The following is a 24,454-nucleotide window of genomic DNA, read 5'->3' as shown; positions in this document are numbered from 1 at the left end:
ACAGACAGACGGACGGACAAGCGGACAGACAGACGGACGGACAGACGGACATGGCCAAATCGACTCGGCTATTGATCCTGATCAAGAATATATATATCTTATATGGTCGGAAACGCTTCCTTCTGCCTGTAACATATTTTTTAACGAATCTAGTATACCCTTGTACTCTATGAGTAACGGGTATAAATATACGTAAATACATACGAAATATAAAACTCAAAACAATAACAAATATGTAATACAAGCATTAGTCCAAGAAAATTAAAACCTAAATCCTAAATATACAACATCCGCGAGAAGACAAGGCCGGTCTTGTGTTAGGGTGTGAACCTTTCTTAAGCAACATGACCCGTCTCAGCTCCTGATCCTCTTTGGAGGTCCATTTAGGCAGGAAAATCTGAAGGAATATGAAAGAAAATGTTAACTAATATAAGTTTGCAATATAGGTAAATATTATAACGTCCCATAAAAAAAAAGAGAAGGAGGCCGCAAGAACTTCACAAATGAAATGGTGTCGTAGAGTTTGTGAATGAAGGACTACTGAAAATAACTTACAAAAATATCCCGGAATAGTCTTGGCACACTCGATAATGAACTCATGCAAATTATTAAATACATGGAAGACATAAAAATGGGCATGCAACTTTTACGTCTTGAATTTTGAAACAAAAAATTAGTCAATTACGACAAGTTGGGAAACATTAACAACCAGAATATACTTTTAATCAAAACATCAACTTGGATTCACAACGAAAATAATGAATTATTACTAATTTCACATACCCCCATTAATCACAAAATCGATCGTGCGCAGCAAAATGGGTGAATAAACTTGCGCTGCGCATATGTCTCTTGAGTCTGCATGCATAATTTTAACTATCAAGCTTTTTAAGTTATTGAGATCTCAACCTTCATACGGACAATCAGACGGACTTGGCCAGATCTTAGCCAGAGCTATTGATCCTGATCGCAAATATATATATGGTCGGAAACGCTTTCTTCAGCCTGTTACATACATTTCAACGAATTTATCTATTTACTTTACGAGTAACGGTTATAATAATCAAGAGCCCCAACAAAAACGACATCAACATCTTACTTGAATCCCTCACTTTTGTTGAACGTTGTTGTTGTTATTTTGTTTTTGCTGGCATTTGTAAAAAAAATGCATAGGTGCACTATTTTTGTTTGTTTCTTTTGCCGACTGTTTTATGTTGGGCCGTAATTATAAGAGTTTAAATTGATGAATATCACAGCATTGCTTATATTTTTTAAGCGGACTCCGCCTTTTACGATATAAATTATTGTGGCTGCGGGATGCTGGATACAATCCAATGTATGGTGATGGTCACCACGCCGCTGCAATATTGTCAGAAACACCAACACTACCGCTTATTAATTAATTTTAGCTAGCTAGCAACCTAGCTTATCGAAGGTTGGCGAAGGCGGGCCGAATTCGCAAAGAGCTAAAGAGAGATTTATAATGCTCCCGCCCTCGCCCTACACCAACTTATACTAGACTTTAAAATTTACTCCATACAAAAACACAATAAATAATACAAATAATACATCCTTAAACTTAGTCCAACACCTGCCCCGTTGAACGCCTGCACGGATTCAACAAATTGGCACCGGCGCCAGGTTGTCGATCGCCCTCCGAAACACTGATCCGTCGCTCTTTCTAAAATCAACGGCTCTAACCATGCCGTCCTCCCTTGCGTGCGTCGCGATTACCCTTCTCAGAAGCCACTGTTGAGGCTGCAGGTTGTTCTCTGCCACGACGATCTGTCCCTCCTCGACGTTGTCTTGCTGGTGGTGCCATTTGCCCCGAACTTGTAGGCCCAGGACATATTCCTTGGGTCCTAACTGAGATCTCTGAGTTCCTATTGGCCTTGTTTCCGATGAGGACTGTTTCCAGCTCTTTCGCGTTGAGGAGCTCGCTGCCATTGCTCGTAGGTGTAGGTGCTTGGCAGTTTTTACACCTGACTCCCATAGTCCGCCAATGTGTGGAACCCGAGGGGGTGTGAATTGGATGACCCTGCTCCTCGATCTGCCCGCGAAGAGCCTGGAAGTGACGACTTGTTCCGACGAAGTACGGGTACGCGCGAGGTCAAGACGCCAAACGACAGAGTCTACTAGGCTGAGAACAAGGCGCACAGGGTCGAAGAGAGCAGAAACGAGGAAGCTGCCTATGCGAGGAGAATCACTGAAGTGGAGAACTTCCGAAGGACAGGGGAGATGTGAGGAGTCTTAAAACTCCCCACAAATCCGTGTGCAGGGAAGCGGCCTAGCAACAGCAAGAAGGGCTGGAATGCGAGAGGAGCCAGGTCGAACGGGAAAAAATAGATCTTGGACCCCGGCAAAGCGGAGAGACCGTGAGGACTCGAGTCAGCCAAGGGCACAGAGGTCAAACGGTAACGGTGTGAACTCTGGACAAGTATAAGAAGAATGTACCGTGAACTAACGGGACATGGGTTGGACCTTAAACCCGAGCCCAAAAGGGGAAATAACGGGATCCTATAAAGGGACGGCGCAAGCGGAGCTCGGGGCGTCAACAAGAGATCCGCGAGTGAGAAAGTGATAAAGGCGCGATAAGTGAACAATCAGAGAGAACACGCAGGGCGCAGAAATACGCAGCCAGTGAGTGTCGAAACGGACACCCAAGGAGGATCACTGAAAAACGGAGCAAGGACAAGGACTTGCCGTGGTCAGAAGGCACAGTGGAGTCATAGGTCGGCAAAGGTGGTTCGGGGACACGGACGATACATCCTGCCCCATAACATCTTAACCCCCATTTGAGCCGGCAGGTGGTTAGTTGGCAGAGACGACAAAGGCCTGGCGTAGTCAGAAGGGACAGTTGAGTCATTGGTCGGCAAAAGTGGTTCGGGGAAGAGCTTTGACCTCCCGGACGAAACATCCTTCCCTATAACATCCTAAGCCTCATTCGTGCCGGCACGGGTACGCTGCCAAGGACGACGCGGGACAACGAAAGAAGGACGATGAAGGAGCGACGCCGCGCATCCGACGGCGTATGGACTGTAGGAGTCTATTTCGAAGGGGTATTAAAAAAAGCTACTCTAATCTGAAACTCTGTCTTTTCTTTGGACAGGCAATTACACAAATCATAAATTTGGTGGGACGAACAAAATAACTTTGAGCTAGCCGTTTCAATGCGTAGCGAAGAGAAACAAGAAAAGCTGTTCGCTACACTACACTGGGGCCTTAACACGCATTGATTTGAAATAACATAATGTGGAGTGGAAGGAATTTTATTGTCTGTAGGCGACATATGACCTCGGGCGAGATATTCTTACATTAATTCCAAGTACGTGGTCTTCATGTTAGGATCTCGAGACAACCTTCGCTCACGCGACATAAAACCGCCGTTGGCAAACCAATTTGGATCGGACTTAAACGACGTTCACCGATTGATCAGGATGATAACCAGATATCGATTCCAAGATCCGTAAATCAAACGAAAACTCACTACCATTTATTCTCAACTTCACGACTGTGTATAAATTTTTTTTGACTTGAGAATTCCTCTCTACGAATATGTAAGCGGTTCGCCAGTTTTTCTGTTAATTTGAGCAGCAGAGCTCGAGTTAAAACGTTTTTTTTTTTTTTTTTTTTTTGAACTTATTGCGTTATTTATTGGAAATTCTCTTATTATGAGACTAACAATAATTATTAAAATCTTATTATTTAAATTAGTTTAAGTACAATATTAAATAGTTGTATTAGTTAGAGACGGAACTAGGATTTCTTTGCTGGGCTGGAGAATCTTTGCCCTTCAGTCTGCTGTGACTACATACACGCGTGAGCGACTTCGCGAGAGGATTTTCGTGTGCGGCGAGCTTTGCTTGATGTTTACTCTGTCTCATCTGGATTTCCTCGTTGACGAGGTTTATGTTGAGGTCTCTATGGACGCTTTCGCTGCGTAGGTACCATGGTGCCCCAGTGATAGTTCGCAGAATCGCTGACTGAGCTCGCTGTATAATTTCAATGTTGGTTTTGGACGCGTTTCCCCATAATTCACAGCCGTATGTCCAAATGGGTTTCAGCACGGTATTGTAGAGAAGTACTTTGTATTCCAGACTAAGCGGAGAGTTGCAATTAATAAGCCAGTGGAGATTGCCTGCTTTAAGCTTTATATGAGTCCTTTTAGATTCTATATGTCGCCGCCAGGTGAGGCGTCTATCTAGGTGAACCCCGAGATATGTTACTACGTCTGATTGTGGGATGAGTGTATTGTTTAGGGTACATGGTGGGCAGGTTTGTCTATTCAGTGTGAATGTTTCATGTCTGCTTTTGGTCTCGTTTATCTTAATGCGCCAGTCCGCAAACCATCATTCCACTGTTTTAAGATGACAGTCAAGTTTTTCTGTTGCCTTTGATGGGCATTTGGATCGACTGAGTATTACGGTATCGTCAGCAAACGTAGAGGTTGTGAGCTGATAATTTGTAGGCATGTCTGCTGTATATAAAGTGTAAAGAACGGGGCCCAGCACACTTCCTTGGGGAACTCCAGCATTGATTACGCGGTCGTGTGAAGTCGAACTGTTACACCTGATTGAGAACACTCTTTTGAAGAGATAAGATTCGAACACTTTGTGGGTATTCTGCAGATGCAGTTTTGTTATCTTGTACATTAGGCCTTCCAGCCAGACTCGGTCAAATGCTTGTGCGACATCTAAGAATATTGCTGAGCAGTATTCCCGGTGCTCAAAAGCAGTACGAATTGTCCTACAGGTAGGACAAATGAGTTGCTAGCAGTATTTGGTTGGAATACGCCTTGAAGGTGATCGGCGAATGCACTTGCTCTATCTTGTTCGCTGCGTATCCAGCTTCCTGAGGGGCCTCGCAGTGGAACGACTGTTTCTGCTGGTGGCTGAATATTTTTGTGTGCTTTCCACAAAGGGTTCTTCTTGCTGGTGGGCGATAGTTGTTCGATATATAGATGCTGGGCGTTTGCTTCCTCAAGCTTAAGTGCCCTGGTTAGTCGACGTGTTGCGATTTTTTTAGCTGTTCCTTAGCCTTTGGGGAGCTGTGATTCTGCCATTCTATTCTTAGTCTTCGTTTTTCAAGTACTAGCTGTTCGATTTCGCGAGTTGTCTTAGTATGATTTGTCATTTTGTCTGTGTCTGGAGGGGTAGACCCCTTGGCTGCAGCAACAAGATTTTCCTCCATCGATTCGGTCAGGCGGTCAATATCCTCATGGGTAGACACTGTTTGAGTTGGTACCATGTGAGTACAAACATATTTCGTGTACCTTGCGCAGTTGGTCCTGTTGCCTGTCAGCCTGTAGGTGTGCTCAGTTGTATGTGGTCGATGCCTGAGAGTAAGTAAAACTGGTGAGTGATCTGATGATAGTTCTGCAAGTGAATCAGCCGTAATATTATTTCTAGGGATCTTTCTTATTATTGCGAAGTCAATGAGATCCGGGAGCTTATTTGGATCTGCTGGCCAGTATGTAGGCCTACGCGGAGTGACATAATCGAGTTTTTTTTCGAGGCTTAATGAGCGCGTTGTAAAGTTGTTTACCCAGTGCGTATGCTTGGCATTGTAGTCACCAGCCGCTATAAATCGCTCACCGAGTTGAAAAATTCCAAGAATTGGTCCTCAGAAACTGCAAAACGAGGTGGGCAGTAGACTGCGGTCAGAGTGACGGGGCCGATGCTAGATTGCATGCTTATGGAAGTGGATTGCAGGTAGTCCGTCTCAGTTCTATTATGAAGGTGGTGTTTGATGCGACCTCTGATAAGTATGCCAGTGCCGTCCGGATGGTTAGTGGCGTAGAATAGGTATCCTGGAACATGGAAGTTGTGCTTGTCTGTTAGATGTGTCTCGGAGAGGAGCATGACGTCAATATTTTTTTCGGATAGGAACTGGGCAAGTTCGAGTTTATGCCGTGAAACGCCATTCGCGTTCCACATAGATATGTAAAGTGGAGACATTATGTTGATTTTGATGACCCGAGAAGCTGTATCAGCACATTTTGGTTTCGCATAAGCTCTTGCATTGTGGTTTGCATGAATGTCATAAATTCTTTTAGGGTTTGCTGGAGTGAGATCATCATCGTTTCAATGCCAGTTGATATATGCTGCGTTAAATCGTTCGAAGTAGTTATTTCCTGTTCTTCCCGCGTAGTAGTTGACTTTTGTGTTATTAGATTTACGCTTTTAATTCCCGATCTTAAGGCAGTAGCGAAGGAAACGTTAGGATTGGTACGATGTGTAGGAAGGGGTGCCGTGTAAGAGGGGCCCGATTGTGGCGGAGTGTGACTGATGTGTGTGGCCTGTGCTCGTGTTGATTCTCCGTGTTTGTTAAGACGGTTCTTTAGTTCCTTATATACTACACAGCCACACCAATTCGCTGTGTGACTTCCACCGCAGTTGCTGCACATTTTAACAGAGCTGTCTTCATTCAACGTATTCAGCGTTCTTCGTGTGGACGGTTACGATTGACGTAGCAAACATCACCCTGTCCAATGACGTGGGATGCAAAACATGTGACGGGAAAAGCTGATCTTGGTGAAGAAATGCTGCCTTTGGGAGTGGCAATGCACAGTGCATTTATGTAGAAAAATGTAATGTGAGCGGTCATAAGCTCGACACTTTTGGCCTTTGCATTTTGAAACAGTAGGCCTGTTGGGTCACGCAGCCGGCAAAACTGAGCAGTAGACTAATCTCATACTCTTTAATATTGTAAGCCGAAGTAGTCAGTGGTAGCAGTTGCGATGCCCATAGTGCAAACCGCTGTTCTCGCACGCATTTATCTGTACGGCGCTCATTCCTTGTTCTCTTTGTTATCTACCTACGTTAAGCTTGGGCGCTGCATTTCGGCTGTCTGTCCCGCCAATTGTCACTTCTTCGTTTTTCGGCAAAGACTCAACTTGGGCATTTGATATCGCTCTTTGTCGGCCCTAGCTGCCGTAAACAATTCGCAAAATAAACAGTATCGAAAAATAAACAAACTTTCTTCGGCTACTTATTATTCGCAACAGCTATTGAAAAAGCTCAATAGCTAAACATTGGTGACCCCGACGTGATAGTGTTAATTTGCATGCATTAATTAATGCACTTATCCCGTTAATATAAATAATATTAAATTAATATAAATACATTAAATAGCAATTGGTTGGACAAGTGAGTGGTGATTTCGGTGATAGTGACTATGTCTAAGCGAGCTAGCATTACATATATACATACATACATTGCTACATATATCGTTACGTGCATTGACTCCGCTTGCATTTTCGGCATTTATTTTGTGCTCATCTTCCCGCTGAACCGAATTAAAAGCGATTTGTTGCTATGCCCGCTGAAAGTGACAAAAACAGGGTGACCTTTTTAAAGCGCAAAGCCAATGCGCTGTTCAGCAGGTTGCAGAGGCTACAAACGTCGCTGTCTAATGAGACGCTAAGCGGATACGACGAACCCACTCTTACGGTGAGGCTGGAGCAGATTGATGAGCTGCAAAGTGCCTTCAATGTTCTGCATACAGAACTGGAGGAATTGGATTTCGACTAAATTGGCAGTGAAATGAGCGAGAGTTTCGATGAATTCATCGTTGAATTCAAGGCTAGTGTGCGCGCGGAAATAGCTAAACGCAATGTGCATTTCGCGCCGCACTCAACGCTTGCGGAAGGTGTTGTGCCCCACCAGTGTAGTGGTCATCAAACGCAGCCGCGGCCGAGGCCGATGCCGTTGCCGCCTGTGCAGCTGCCAACGTTTGGCGGAGGCTACGCAAACTGGGCGGATTTTTACTCCGTGTTCACGAGCATAATCGACAGCCATCCGGACCTCTCCAACATTGAGAAATTGTAACATCTGCGGTTATGTTTGAGGGATTCAGCGCTGGAAACTATCCGATCATTGGAGATCTCAAACAGCAATTACGAAGCGGCTTTAGAGTTGCTTCAAAAAAGGTTTGATATTCGGCGTCTCGTGTTTCAGGCGCACATCACCGATATTCTGGCTCTAAGGTAGTACGGAATGGTTCAGTAGCATCGCTTCGGGAATTGTCGGACAAGTTTAACGCTCACATTCGTGCGTTGAAGGGCTTGGGCACCACTGAGCAAATCGCTGGCTGCATCATAGTGCAAGTGCTGCTGCAAAAATTGGATGCGGCAAGCCAAGTTAAGTGGGAGGAGCGCTTGGAGGATAAGGTCCTTGTCAACCTTATTCCTTCGTGGGAATCGATGGCGGCATTCCTGGAGCAGCGATGCAAGACTTTGGAGGCCGTGGATTGCGCCATGGCAACCTATGCGCCAGGCGTTCAGGTGGGCAGTTATCGTTCGACGCTAGTTGCTACCACCCAAAATTCTCTTGGTTGCATGCTTTGCCATAGTGCAGAGCATGCCATATGTTATTGCCCGCAATTTGGAGACTTAGCGCCAGTAGATCGTCTGCGCGAGGCAAAGAGGCTAGCACTTTGCCTAAATTGCCTAAAGGCAGGTCATCAGCTACGGCAATGCAGCTCGAGCCGCTGCCGCACCTGTGGAATCAGGCATCATACTCTGCTCCATCTAGATGGTCCGCCTTCCTCGCAGCCACATGTTCCGGTGTCTTCAAGCTCCCACACTGAGCCTTCTGCCCCGCTTTCGACTTCTTCTACTCTAATTTCCCAGGATCTCGGTAGTGACCTTGTGCTGCTAGCCACTGCAACCGTTCTAGTGCAGAATCGGTCGGGACTGTTCGTTCCCTGCAGGGCCTTGTTAGATTCTGGCTCTCAACTGCACTTGGTCACCTCTCGGTTTGCAAATCAACTGCAACTTAAGAGGTCAAGGTCGCCCGGCTCCGTCACTGGAATCGGGGATTCCAATTTCGCGACTGATGGATTCTCGGTATGAATTGCGATGCGGTCTGTCACTTCGAATTTCTCAACGAGCATAACAGCAGTTATCGCTCCCAATATCACGGATCGCCAGCCAAGTTTAAATGTGGACATTGGGGACTGGAAGATTCCAGAAAACCTGCAGCTCGCCGACCCGGAATTTCATAAAGCTCAGCGTGTTCACCTGTTAATAGGAGCTAGCCTGTTTTATGAGCTGCTGTGCGTAGGTCAGATAAAGTTGTTGCCAGGACTGCCACTGCTTCAAAAAACTCGTCTGGGCTGGGTTGTGTCTGGAGGCTGCGCGCGCCCTTGCGGTAGCGCCTTCATAGCTTCACGCGTTTGTTCTTCAGCCAGCAAGGAAAACGGCATTGATGTTGAACTTGATTCACTTCTGCAGCGCTTTTGGGAGGTTAAAAATTGTCCCGGCCCAATAGCTCAAGCCACTAAGGAGGAGCTAGATTGCGAGGCCCACTTTGTTAAAAATTACACCCGATTGCCAACTGGCGATTACTCGGTACGGTTGCCGCTAAAACTCCATTTGGACTCTTTAGGAGATTCCTATCCTCAGGCTTTGCGGAGATTCTTGTCGCTGGAAAGGAAGCTTACAAAGCACTCTGGAATCCGTCATCCTGGGCTCACCGTCGCACACATTCAAGAGGGTACTCAGATGATGCTGCGGTTGGTGCAGCGCGTGCAGTTATGGGAGGACATGGACATGCAGTCCCTAAAAACGCTGGGAAGAGTTTCCTCGTCTAGTCCCATATCCTCGCTTTCGCCGTTTCGGGATCAAGTTGGACTTCTTAGAGTAGGCGGTCGCCTCCGGAATTCGTCATTGGACTTTGATGGCCGCCACCCGAAAAGCCTTCCAAGGTCCCATCCGGAAACTCTGGCAATTATTTTGCATTACCATGAAAGCAATCTTCATGCCAGACCTCGAGCTCTTCTGGGTGCAATTCGATCCCAATATTGGCGTATTGGGGGGAGGAAGACGGTTACCAAGGCCGTGAACAAAAGCATCAGATGTTTTCGGATTAAGCCGCGGCTGATAGAGCACATAATGGCGCACCTTCCCAAGGAGCGCTCGGAAGGACCTCACGCTTTTGAGGTTGCTGGTATAGACTTCTGTGGAGTCTTCTTTCACAAGTCGGATACTCGCAACAAGCCCGCGGTTAAATTTATATGCTTTGCAACCAAGGCAGTGCACCTGGAGCTGATCAAGGATCTCTCGACAGTTGCGTTTCTGTGCGGACTCAAGAGGTTCATATGCACCCGGCCGAAGCAAATTTGGTCAAACAACGCCACCAACCTTGTCGGCGCCAAAAACGAACTTCTGAAACTTCGAAGGTTATTTCTCAGCAGCAAGCATCAAGGTTCCGTTCAGAATTTTTGCCTTTCGGAGACGATTGACTGGCGGTTCATCCCTCCACGGTCGCCCCAGTTCGGTGGACTTTGGGAAGCAGCGGTGAAAACGGCCAAACATCATTTCTACCGCGCTGTGGAGAACCCTGCCGATCTGGACGTCCTCACTTCGGCGCATTTTCGCAATGGTGGTCCGCTTTCGTCGTTTGACGATCCAGATATAACAGGCCTAAACTATAATCGGCTTGACTTTTGGCATTGCATCTCCTTTCTTCAGCAAATATTTTGGTAGCGATGGAAGGAAGAGTACTTGATGTTGCTCCAGCAGCGCTCCAAGTGGCGCACCCCAAAGCCTGGAGTAGCCGTGGACAACGTCGTTCTTGTTAGGGATGAGAATCTACCCCCAATGAGATGGCCTTTGGCGAGAGTCATGCAGTTGATTCCTGGCAGAGACGGCGTCGCTCGAGTTGCACAATTGAGGACCGCGTCTGGAGTAATAAGGCGGGCAGTGAACAACTGTGTCTGCTTCCCCTTGAGGACTCTGTTGGAAGCCAAGCTTCCAACGGGGGGAGGATGTTGGGTCACGCAGCCGCCAAAACTGTGCAGTAGACTAATCTTATACTCTTTAATATTGTAAGCCGAAGTAGTCAGTGGTAGCAGTTGCGATGCCCATAGTGCAAACCGCTGTTCTCGCACGCATTTATCTGTACGGCGCTCATTCCTTGTTCTCTTTGTTATCTACCTACGTTAAGCTTGGGCGCTGCATTTCGGCTGTCTGTCCCGCCAATTGTCACTTCTTCGTTTTTCGGCAAAGACTCAACTTGGGCATTTGATATCGCTCTTTGTCGGCCCTAGCTGCCGTAAACAATTCGCAAAATAAACAGTACCGAAAAATAAACAAACTTTCTTCGGCTACTTATTATTCGCAACAGCTATTGAAAAAGCTCAATAGCTAAACAAGGCCTTTTGGCAGACAATTAATACTTAAGGAAGCAGACTTAAAAAACTCAAGCCTTTGCATCATTGAGAAACGCCCAAACGGGCCACAGTTCTATAGTAAATAATTTGCTGCATTGGATAAGCTACAAGTTTGCTGGGACTTGCTGTTGGAGGAGGAATACGAAAAGAAGCTACTATTATGTGGCTTGATTAACAATAATTTGTCTTGCTTTGTCGATAAATGCTAATATCGACGATATACAATTTTTTCGATATCGGACGAAAGCGGAAAGGTGTCATAATCGAGATGTTCCTCCCACTATTGTTTGGTCACAGGGTCGTCTTTAATTAATACCCAATATATCCAAATAATAGAGAACCATAAATCGACGAAACAGTATCGATAAGGTTGCTCAAGGAGGATGCGAACTGATGCGATATTTTCGAAAGACTAAACAGTGTAAAATCTTATTCCTAAAGATTAGACATTCGTTATCGTAAATCTCTTTTAGACTGGCTAGTGCCTATTTGTAATTGCTCTCGGTGACTTGGTTAGATTTAATTGTTCCAAAAGATCCACCAAAGAGACAAGAAATTAAATGGTTACAATTTTCAATAATTGAAATGCTAGCGCGTTTATGAACCAATGTTTTAAAATGGTTGAGATACCAGAGACATTATTTTTGTTTTGGTCACTATACAAAGTTCTTCCAACTCGTTGCCAAATTCATCACCACAGTCTATGTCTTCTATATGCTTTTGTAATGGTAATTGATTTGCTTCCCGATAGTTTTCATTCGCAACTGGAATATATTCTATTAATTCGAGCGCGTCTCCGGCAAGGTACAATTTTAAATAATAATATCGTTAGCAATCCGTCAGGCTCGAATTGGAAGCAATCGATCCAATAAATATGTCCGAAAAATGTTTCCAGTCCTCATAATTCCCGCAAAAAGGTCGGAAGTTTGATTCGCTCAAATGGAAAATCCACATGACTTCTCTGGGATGTGTCTGCGACTTGAGCAGTGACCACGATACTGTTTGACGTGTCCTCCCGTCTCAACTCCTTCAGCCTTTTGCTCAGAATAGCGTGTGTACCGTGGTGTTTTTTCATCATATGCATCCAGATCGTCATCAAGGTTCTCCCAATCGGATTCCGATTGAAAGGCATAAAGCTCTTGTGAGAACCGTACAAACCGCAAATAATTTTCCTGTAGTTGCGGTAGGCAAACAACTATCGTTTCCACTGAATAAATGTCATCAACAAAGTTTATTATGCGCACGAGTAATTTAGCCTTTGCAGAAGCTCGTTGTTGAATCACACTCCGCATGGTGGTCGAGAAAAAAGAGCCCGATTCACACTCTATAGATTGAGAAAAAACAAGCAAACAAAATCGAATGTCCGAAAAAAAAACGAAGTTCCGGTTATCCGGCTCGAAGGAATATTTTTTTTTTGTGTTATAAATGAAACCGCCAGTGTTACCCTTTAGTTTATTTATTGGATAATTTCAAACACTTGAAATGATTATGTCGACACCGATGCGTAAGTTTTTATTGAGAGGCAATATGTGTTTAAACTAAGCTTTGGATCGCCATACGATTATGCTAACTTAAGATGTAAACAAGTTACAGTTAGGAGTCTGAAGTTATGGAAATGTACTGGACAAGCTCGCTCAGCGGTGGAATGCTTGCATTCACTGATCAAAGATAAAGGGTGCCATGTTCACGTGCATACAGTGTTTCTCGTTCCCAAACACCGCCTAAAGCTGCCACGGCCACACTTTTGAAAAATTATACTTTTCACAGTTTTGTTAATCTTGTACATTTTTAACGACTTTCCACGTCCACTCTAACGCCCACAAGCCGCCAAAACCGCTGTTTGACGACTGAGTAGACGGGAGCAGCATCAATACAAATAATGCTGTCCGACTCGAACATGGTTCATGCCAAGCGACGAATAAATGCAAATCCCAACACCCTGTATACCTGTATACCGTCAGCCGCATCGATTTCATTCTGGCATTATATAAAACAACCGACGAACGGCTGAAGCTCATAATTTTCGGTCATTTTGAGCGCAAGATTGGTGGAGATGCCATCCGCACCCTGGATCACGAACTGGACTGAAACCAGGACTCAACTGATCCTGAACTACAAGCCCCAGGGACCGATTCATCTACTATTGGAGGACTTCTAGAACCCAATTTCGAGGTCACGTTCGAGAATTTTTTGAAGAGGCCGAACGAAGATGGCAGAGTAAGAAAATGATATCGCAGAAACCACTTTGTATAACGAACTAATACAAACTAATATAGAAACCTTAATTCTAAGATTGCCATTTCATATACATTTAAAAACAAGAAAGAACGCTATAGTCGAGTTCCCCGACTATCTGATACCCCTTACTCAGTTAGTGAAAGTGCGAATGGGGCCCTTCAAAACTAACAGTTTTTGGCGGTTTGTGGGCGTTAGAGTGATTGTGGAAAAAAGTTTTTTACGAATCGATAGAAATTTACCAGACTAATAAAAAAATGAGAAAATATTAGAACTTTTTTCAAAAGTCTGGGCGTGGCAGCTTTGGGCGGTTTGTGGGCGTTAGAGTGGGCGTGGCAACATGAATCAACAAACTTGCGCTGCGTCTATGTCTCTGGAGTCTATGTGCTTAATCTCAACCTTCTAGCTTTAGTAGTTCCTGCGTAGTAGATCTCAGCGTTCATACGGACAGACGGACATGGCATCTGAGTTGTACCAGTATTTAACAAGAACAGTTTTGAACCGAGATCCGCAAATGAACACGGCCATTTTCCGCCAATAGGAAATACATATTTATATTTATGCATATGTGCATATTTATAGCTGCTACGCCCCGCCTAGCGACAGCACTGACCAATTCGAGGAGATGCTGGACACTCTTGTCAATCATGCGAGAGGGCGCTGTCCGACAATTATTGCTGGGGACTTTAATGCCTGGGCAGTCGAATGGGGCAGCAGGGTATCCAATCCCAGAGGCAGAGCGGTGATAGATGCTATGATGATGCTGGACCTGACCTTGCTGAACGACGGCCGCGTGCCCACGTTTAATAATGACAGGGGAACCTCATTTATTGACGTCACCTTTGTCAGCAGAGGCCTAGTTGCTAACTCAAGCTGGACGGTACTGGACGTGGTAACGCTGAGCGATCACGCTCTGATCACCTTTAGCGTCTCTTTGACTGGCACAACCAGAAGTCAACCGAGAAGATCACTGGGGCAAGCATGGGAGGTTGTGGAGGCAGCAAGGCGCATGAAGGCTAACAAAGCCCCTGGACTTGATGGCATTCCGGGAGTAGTCGTCAAAGCAGTGGCGTTGTCTAGACCGGACATCTTCAGGGACACTTTTCAGCAGTGCCTTCTGGACGGAGTCTTTCCGGCAAGGTGGAAAAGCCAGAAGCTGGTACTTTTACCTAAAGGGAAAGGTCCAGCACAAGTTGCAGTCAGCTACCGCCCACTATGCCTTCTGGACATAGTAGGAAAGCTATTTGAGCGCATCCTATATGCCCGAATAGAGGCGGTAACCGAGACCACACACGGTCTAAGCAGCCACCAATATGGCTTTCGAAAGGGAAAGAGTACCCTCAACGCACTCACGGCAGTGAGAAACATTGCCACGAACGCGCTCGAGGGCGACAGATGGCTAGGTGGCAAAAAAGAATACTGTGCGATTGTCACGCTGGACGTTAAAAACGCATTTAATACGGCAAGATGGCCTCTAATCCTCGATGCTATGTACACGATGGGTATCCCGGATTACCTCAGGATCGCTGTAGGCAGCTATTTCAGAAATCGTATCCTCTGGTATGATACGGAAGATGGACCAAAAAGCTACCGAGTCTCAGCTGGTGTTCCACAAGGATCTGTACTTGGACCGATCCTGTGGAACATCATGTACGATGGTTTACTGGCAATCAGGAAGCCCTCAGGAGCTGAGCTGCACTGCTTCGCAGATGACGTGTCTATAACTGCAGTCGCCAAAACGATTATGGAAACCCAGGAGAAGTGTTACTCAACAATTCGAGCGGCCATCGACTGGTTTGAGAAAGCTGGACTAGCAATAGCGGCACATAAAACGGAAGCTGTCCTATTAAGCAGCAGGAAAAAGGTGGAGAGCATGCAAGTCTCAGTCAGCGGAACCCAGGTGTCTTCAGCTGAGTCCTTGAAGTACCTCGGATTCCTTATAGACCACAGGCTATCTTTCAAGGACCATGCTAAATACGCTAGCAGAAAGGCAGCCATCACATCGGCAGCCTTATCTCGACTTATGCCCAACGTGGGAGGCCCCAGAGACCCAGCCAGGAGGCTATTGGTAACCGTAGCAAAGGCAACGCTTTTATACGCTGCGCCAATTTGGAGTGACGCCACAAAGAAAGGCTCATACTTAAATGGAGCGCGGATGGTGATAAGGTCGATGGCCCTTAGGCTAATAAGAGGCTTTAGAACGATATCTCAGGATGCAGCATTAGTTCTAGCAGGCATGCCACCAGCCGATCTGGAGATCAAGGCTCTTGTTCTCATCAGCAATGGTGCTACACGGGACGAGGCCTACGAACAGGTGGTTGGAGAGTGGCAGACGAGATGGCAAATGTCGCAACGGGGAAGGTGGACCTACCAACTCATCCCGGAGATAGACGCATGGACGCAGTGCAGCCATAAAACCTTGGACTACCACATGTCCCAATTCCTCACGGACCATGGCTGCTTCCGGACCTACCTACATCGTTTCCGCCATGTAGACTCAGCCCAATGCCTATACTGCATTGATGCGGTGGAAACCGCGGAACATGTGCTAATGCACTGTTCTAGGTTCTCGGCGGAGAGGGAACAGCTGAAAGCGTTATCTGGAGACCCGCTTAGTCCAAATGGATTGATCACGGCGATGACAGCGAATGTAAATAAATGGGAGCTGGGACACCGCATCATCATAAATATGATGAAACGAGTCCGTGCCGACGAGACGGCCAACAGAGCTGGCAATTAAAACACAGAAGGAGTGTTCCTGTGAGGTGGCGACTAAAGGGTGGAAAGGAGGAGCGCTACATGGCCAATGCATCAGGAAGGGAGAGCGACCTGGCTTCACATCCTGCTCATCGAAGTCTTACCTTGACTGGCAGTTTCGGTGAGCGTTTATAGGACAGAGGAGCATACGGAGGTTTTTGTTTTAGTACGTAGGCATAATCCCACCAGGGGTTATGAATCGTGCATGCCACCTACGGACGGTAGGTGGTATCTTTAGAAGATTTTAATTTTCCTACCGTAAGGCGATACAAAAAAAAAAAAAAAAAAAAAAAATAAGAAATAGAAAATACTTCGGCCGTTAACCCAGCACCGAGAAAAAAACGACAGTAGGACAGTGTTTAGCCACCCGTTACGTACACGTAAAACACACTATTAAACAGACCATAATGATCTAGTATAAAGAAAACCTTACGGCTACGCTCCCGGACTAGATACAGAAGTAGAAAGTCAACAAAAGGAATGTTAGATCTGGGAATAATCCGGGAAAGCAATTCCCCTTATTGTAGCCCCATTCTAGTAGTACCTAAAAAAGCAGACGCCTCCGGACAGAAGAAACATAGAATAGAATGACAGTAACCTTAATGAGATAACAATATGGAATAAATATGGATGAAACTTAAGCAAGTTGGGAGGATGTAATTATTTTTCTACAATTGATTTAATTAAAGGGTTTCGCCAAATAGAAATGAACCCCGAAGGGGACTACGTGTATACTCGTATGCCATTTGGGCTGAAAAACGCTACCTCGCTACCTTTCAACAATGGAATATGTATGACGACATTATTGTTTTTCAACCTTTTTAGAGGAAGACCTTTAATCTCTTAAAGCAGTCTTTCAAGCATTATCTAAAGCTAATCTAAAACTCCAATTGGATAAAAAAGCTTAGAACTCCTCATTTGAAATGACTTCGATCACCAGACTTCAAGAAAAAATTTGTTCTCACAACAGACGCTCGTAGCGTAGCTTTAGGAGCAGTGCTTTCTCAAGAACGTCATCCCATAAGCTATATCAGTAGAACACTTAATGATCATGAACCAATCTACAGTACGATCGAAAAATGAAAGAACCCAACGCCAAATTAACGAGGTGGAAATTCAGACTAGCTAAATACAATTTATATATTAAATACGTCAAAGGCAAAGAAAATTATGTAGCAGATGCTCTATCCAGGATTAATATAGGGGAAGCTTTCTTTGCTGAAGCTACGAAGCACAGCGCTCAAGAAGATAACAAGAAACTAATATTTATAACGAAAAAGCCAGTAAAAATCACAACAGACAAGTAATTTTCATTGAGGGACCAGAAAAAAAACCAGGAGAATTATTATATACAGATCATACACATTTCTTATGAAATTCTAACTCATAAATTTAGGAGAATTATTTTATACAGATCATCCACATTTCTTATGAAGTTCTAACTCATAAAAAAGCAGCATTTTATATATTTTTTTGTAAATAAACACAGTGTTTTATACATAGACAGCGACTCTGATTTAGAAACAATACAGGAAGTTTAAAAAAAAAAAATATTAACCCAAGAAGTTTCACAAAAGTACTCAGAAACCTAACTTTATTAAAAAATATTAAGTCGTATTCAAAATTCAAGGAGCTAATTCTTCAGTCCCATGCTAAGCTATTGCATCCCGGTATCCAAAATATTAAGAAATAATTTGGCGAGAACTACTTATTTCCAAATGGCCAATTACTAATTTAGAACATTATACACGAATGTAACGTTTGTTATCTATCAAGATCAGAGCATAGAAATCACAGTTTTTTTTTTAAACCCACCCCGAGTATAGAATTACGTAAAGGTAAATTCGTTATAGAAATTTATTTGGTCGAAGACAAACACTACTTGTGCTGCATAGACATAATAATAAAACCATACAGCAAGTTTTACCAAATCATTACGATATAACTAATAGAGGTATAGCTACAAAATATCATAAGAGTCAGTTTAAGAAAGCATAACAAATCACTGACCTACCTAATTTACAAAATAACGATGCAGGATAGGCATCTCCTTTTGATAATACCACAATGCCACCGCCGAATTCATAAATAACATCGACACCGACTACGGATAACTCCTATTCTCGGACAAACCAGTCCTTTCAGAATATGAGCATCACTGCCTCCGTATTAATAAATAGTCTCAAAAGTCATTACTTCAATGACAAAACTAACAATTACACATCCATTCACCAAATCAAACTCCTCCTTAAAGAGCTCAGCAGTATGACCGTACAGAGAGCAAAAAACAAAAAAAAGAGGGCTAATCATCATAATAGGGACGACATTCAAATTCAAACATTTATGAGACTCTAGAAGAACACAAATTCAAAACCAACTAGAGTCGACAACGACAAACACTATTAACTTACATGAAGTAAACGACATAATAAAGCTGATCAACGATAACATACAAAAGACAAAAGAATCACAAGACGAACGCAGCCACCAAGAACAATTTGAATATGAACTAATTCAATTTACAGAATATGGCGGTCATTGCGATGGGAATACAAGTTTCCCGACTAGGACTTTTCAACACAAAACTTCTTAATTATGACAAATTAGAAAAAAATTAGCAACAGCATATTTCAGTTGGACCTGGACTGACGCGAACCAAATACATTTAATAACACATATCCCTGCTAAACAGAAAATTATTCACACCACTAACATTAAACCCTACCCCGACAACAATGGCGATCAATTAGATAACTTTGATAATGATAGATATTTCACAGAAAACAATACAATATTTTATCGAGGATTCAAAAAAGTAAATAATAAATGCATTAAAAGTATCACACATAAAACCAAGTCAATATGCAATTTGTTCTCATAACTTTCGCACACTTAATAATATCAAATAATAATATCACAACCGGTATAATGAAATTAATCATAAGTTTCTTAATTTGCATTGCTTACATCGTCTGGAAATTTAATAATAAATCAACAATAGAAGGGCAGGTAACTAATCCAACGACTATATTCATCAACTCCAATAGAAGGATAAGATTTTTTTTTAAGGGAGGTGAAAAGACTTCAATAACCATAAGGTAGCCCGCCAATCAGCCAGAGCTGCCAGCGAATTCCGTTGCTGCACTCTCATCCGCTCCACTGTGGCTACACGCGCAACCACAATTGTCGCTAGGTCAGCATATCACATGCTGGCCAGCTCCCATATAAAATGTTAAAGCAGCTTATGTACATGCTGCTGCCAGTATACAAATTATGTTATTAGTACAATCCTATAGATTGGATAGCCAAATTGGATGACTTCTGGAAGGTCCCACCAATGGGAACCAGGCACAACCCCTAATGGCGTTTATGCTCAATCTGCATATAAAGACACTAGGGTGGTCCAATAATCACCCAAGACTTATACCATCTTAAGTTTACTCATTAATTGTCTTAACTACGCCCCCCTAGATGTATGTCCGCGGTCATCTGGAACTTGTCAACGACTTGTCGTACCTCTCGCGCATCTCGTCTCCGCCTCAGTAATAAAACGAGTAGGATATAGCAGCTAATGAGGACGCTGTATCCCACGCCGACCGCGTACCAGATGCCGGTAGTTCTCTATAGCGTTCTCTCTTGTTTTATTTTGGGTTTTTGTGTTAATTACCACCTGCCTATTATTTCAAAATCGGAGGCATCGATAAAGCGGCCGATTTGAAGAAGGATTCAAAGAGGTGACTGCGGCAGACTTTTCGCGCACGTGCTACGTGCGGCGCCATAGCCTGGCATAGGCATTGAACGACGAGAGGACAGACCTGCCGTCTGGCATGCGAAGGCGTGAGCCGCAGCACAGTTTTTTTTTTTTGCATACTTGATGGAGAAATTTGTAAACTCGATTTTTTTTTTAATTTGGTAGAGTAATGATAATTGAATTGTTGTGAATTCACGGGCCTGCGTGCTCATTTATGGTGAATTCTGAATTAATTTTTGAAAATGGCCAAAGAGCAACACAAATTTTATTTTTATTCAGCAGTTAACAATATATTTTTGAATATGCATCCTAGCACAGCGTCTTCGATGGGCCCACCGAACCTGCTTCGCCGGAATTTTCCGTAATTGAGAACCTCTAACTTCTGAACTTTATTTAAATTATCATTATTTTTGTGTGTGGCTGATCATATGACCAATTAGAGATCTAATAATTCGATACGAAAAAAAAAGAATATGTTACGCAACCCAAACGTATATATCTTAATTAAATTAAATTTAAAATTCTTTAAATTTTCAAATTACTTCTTTAATTAAGTGTTAAACAGGAAAGAATGTATATCTTAGAGATATAGAACTTAATAAGACTAAAAACTATGACTATAAGATTTTAAAATATCTTGTTTCGATCACCAACAGTTTTCCGATATAATTGAACTTTTGAAATACTTAAATACAAAAAAAATTTGGATTCATTGATTATGTTTAGATAGAGTTTAAAGAATTAGTTCCGTGAAAGAGAAACGATGCTAGCGCAATATGAATTTAACTTAAAAGGAAATATGTGAATTTGTGAATAAACTTTGATTAAGGAATAACCGTCAATCAATTCTTACGCGCGTCCCTCATGGTAGGGAGGGTACAAAAAAAGGGCGAACAACACCAAGCCACCCTTACCTTTTGTGACTTTCTTGATCAGCTTTAATAACCCAGTCCGTCCGTATGATTTTGAGTCCGATTACATCCGTGTTGTTGATATCTGTAGTCTACAGGAAGTTCACTTAAAACCTATTTTTCATGTTTCCTTCGGCATATGGGGCTGTTGAATGACCTAGAAGGCTATCCTTTAACAGCTGTTTAATTTCAGTGTTAACAAAATCCGCTGCTCCCATGGGATAAGTATATAGCTTGGCATATATGGGTTCGTTAGTCTCCGTACGTATTGTGGCAATGATTGAGGTGTTAAGGACGTTTTTATTTAGTGGTATTTAAGCCGTTAGGCCAAATATGTGCATTAAGCACTTTTCTTTTACTTTACTGGGGCCGTAAATGGAACTCACAGTGAATGGGGAGTCGACAAGAGTTATGTTTCTCAGCTCTTTATGGGGCTTTACATAATTTTTTGCCGCTCCAGTATCTATGAGAATTTTTATGACATCTCTGCCCAAAGCTCGTGGCATGTCTAAACTTTGAAGACGATGGATCTAATTCCATTAGTTCTGAGGATTGATCTTGTTTTAGTAAGTCAGAGACCCAGTCGTCCTGTTTGCGCCATGAACCGGTATTTCGATTCTTGTTTGGCTTTTTGAAATAATGGGGCTTTTTTCTGGGCCGCGGACGGCATCGGAATATTCGCCTTGTTTTTTAGGCGCGCAGATATGGCTCTTGTTGAAATCAGCATTCTGCCTCTCTTGCTAATACCAGAGTTGTAGTTTGGTCGCCTTGACGGACCGACTCAAGTCCCTTTCGTAATAGGCCCAGGTATGTTTCATCTGCATAGGAGCAGTCTATTCTAGCCAAAATGGCTTTAAAATTAAGCACTGTGTTGTGCGCACGCGCTGGTCCTTTAATTTTGTTTCTAATAATTATAACGTCTTGGAAATGACCGCTACTGCCCGGATAATTTTTGAACAATTCAAAAGCATCAGTGACCAATTTCTTCCATTCCACGTATTCATCCTAAATGCCAGTAAAATCTTTAATTGACTTTACTATGTGTAAAGGTGTATCGCACGGTGTTGCTCCCGGCTTTACGGCTACCATCTGGTAAGTTTTTACCTCTGGCGGTTCTGCACGCAAATTTTTTAATTTTTGATTAATGGGCCTGAACTAAGATATCAATTTGGTACACATTCATTGTGTATATGTAAATGGCAGGCCTGGCGATTATAAGGGAGTTATGGTTTCCCACGCATCTGTCTTTTCACGGGATAGCAGGTTGTAGACCCAAGTGTAGAATTAGGATGATTACGAAGACTTCTGGCCTAGAGACTCAGATAGCGTGATAATTAAAAGATATACGGCGAATCGCCGAGTTTCGTTTTGTGCGCTTGTGCTTTTTATTGAATCAGTGGTTAAACCGAACTAAAAATTATTCAACTGTACTAGAGCTAACCGCGGCTGGCAAGCCGACCGTTCGTCCAGCAAAGTGCTGACACTAGCAAAACCAGCATAACTCACCATACCGAGAACTAATGGTGCCCTAAAGGCGTTTATGCCGAATCTGCATATAAAGACACTAGGGTGATCCAATTATCACCCAAGACTTATACTCATTAATTGTCTTACCTTACAATAGCCCATTTTTGGCCACAATAGAATAAAATGAAAACTATAAATTCAGTGTTAAACCGATTTTGAAATATCTCACCATACCGGGAACCAATGGTACCCCTAAAGGCGTTTATCTTGAATCTGCATATAAAGACACTAGGGTGATTCAATAATCACCCAAGACTTATACCGACTTAAGTTTACTTATTAATTGTCTTAACCTACAAACGGCCACCTGTGGCCACCGCATTGCCCACTAACTCGACGACGTATTCGGAGGCCAAAACGCTTACTTCGCCACCCGCCTTGCCCACTAACTCGACGATATATTCGACGGCCGCGTCGGCTACAATGTGCTGCGTCCGCAGGCGACACTTTGTTGCTGTGACCAGCACAGCCGTAGGATGTTGGGTAAGCAACCGCTAACATAGCCTGGCACGCATTTCGGCCACTGCCCAACAGCTATGCGGGGTTGCCCCTCACCCTGCCCTGGCTGCAAAACGCCCCACTCTGCACGAGAGCTTGAGCCCTGATGAGAACCAGCGCCAACACTAGAAGTCAGTCTTCGACGTACGCCCGATCTTGCAACTAGAAAACCTCAGCGAACAATTCAAATTCAATTCCAATTATTTTCTCTTGTAAAACATAAAACTTAAGTTGAACTAATTAAAATTATAACGATGTTACTACGAACTCTTCCACTCTTCTCTACATCGGCCATCGACCAGGCATCGATTTGCTAAACCATTTGGAATGCTGTTTATAGTTACTAGGTAAGCTATGCGGCTACGAGAGTCTTGCGAGAAATAGTCTCCCTTAACTTAATATATAAAATCAAAGGTGCGGCCCAGAAAAGCGAAGAATTCTGGAATCCTCGGGACCAGTGAGTGAGAACGCGCTTTTGTTACTGCACAAATCGTATATACTTTTTTTTTGGCGTTCAACGTAATATTGACATAATGATAACTAAGAAACCTTCCCTCAAAACCTCATATCGCGGACCGTGGGTTTCCATCATCAATTGAAACAAGCCTCTCTTACAAGTACGAGTATATCTTCATATTCGAAATTGCTCGTGTCGGCTAACGACGAATGTGTTCTTGACTGTCGTGATTTCTAATGTTACCCCAATCCCATTGAACTGTGAGGGTCCTGCAGATAATACTAGTCCCAGCCGGTAGAATTTGTCATTGCGTTATTAAAAGACTTTACGAACTTTATTGATTGAATCTTGAATTGAAAAAATATTGAGTTTCTTGTTGGCGGTTTGATATCGCGCACCAGGTCCAAGGAAGTGGCCATTAACTTAACATACACCAGGGTTCCAGAATATCAGCCGTTTTAAGGAGCTTTAAAAGATGACAGAGGTCGAAAATATGCTGAAATGTTTTTGTTACCTGCCTACAACCAGAAAGGCAGACGCGTTGTTAATATAAAGAGAACAACTTTTTATCCTCTTACCTCGTAACGGGCTGTTTTTCAACGTTTTTGTTGCTATTTCTCACAGTTCGTCGGTTAGTGAACTAGTTGTCTTTGCAACGCCTTTAGGATGCTGTCGAATAATATGACATCAAAGAATGTATTTTTAATTTTAACTACTTCAACAACAGTTTGCGCATTATAGAAAAGTACAAAGTTTTTAAAATTAATTTTTGTTTTCAAAAATATTTATTTTTTTTTTTTAATGTTATTCTATGTATTGTTTGAAACATGTTTTTATTTTATAACTTAAAGATAAAACAGCTTTTCCAAAAGTGCTCCAGCCACATCTCTTTGAATACTTTGTCCAATCAAATAAGCCAATTTGTGAGCGTACTAAAAAATATTTAAAATTCTATTAATGACTCGTAGTAAATGGCAAAAAAAAACAAACTTCGGTGAATATATGTTTATATATAGATAAGTTATTTGATATAATATTTCAATAAAGAAATGGTTCAAATTACGATCACTGTGTTAGCCTTCCGTACTGAATGAAACTGTAGAAAGCAATCAGAACTTTTGCATCCAAATAAAACATACAGAT

General features: G+C 43.1%; 1 protein-coding gene across 10 annotated transcripts in view; it reads right to left on the bottom strand.

The window, feature by feature from the left end:
• Positions 1-216: 216 nt before the first annotated feature.
• LOC26535169 (protein argonaute-3) overlaps positions 217-24,454 on the bottom strand; it is a 157,050-nt gene continuing 132,812 nt past the window's right edge. For 8 of the 10 annotated variants that reach the window (XM_039377347.2, XM_039377349.2, XM_039377345.2 and 5 more), the window contains one exon: positions 217-397. In XM_039377347.2, the coding sequence (XP_039233281.1) occupies positions 269-397 (129 nt within the window). In that variant the 3' untranslated portion in view covers positions 217-268. Of the gene's footprint in view, positions 398-24,130; positions 24,244-24,454 lie in introns of those variants that run through there. The other 2 variants (XM_039377353.2, XM_039377346.1) reach the window with 1 other exon arrangement.

Source organism: Drosophila yakuba, unplaced genomic scaffold, assembly GCF_016746365.2.
Source record: "Drosophila yakuba strain Tai18E2 unplaced genomic scaffold, Prin_Dyak_Tai18E2_2.1 Segkk50_quiver_pilon_scaf, whole genome shotgun sequence".
Taxonomy (NCBI): domain Eukaryota; kingdom Metazoa; phylum Arthropoda; class Insecta; order Diptera; family Drosophilidae; genus Drosophila; species Drosophila yakuba.
The sequence above is the reverse complement of the archived record's forward strand: the minus strand, read 5'-3'. Positions and strand labels throughout refer to the sequence as shown.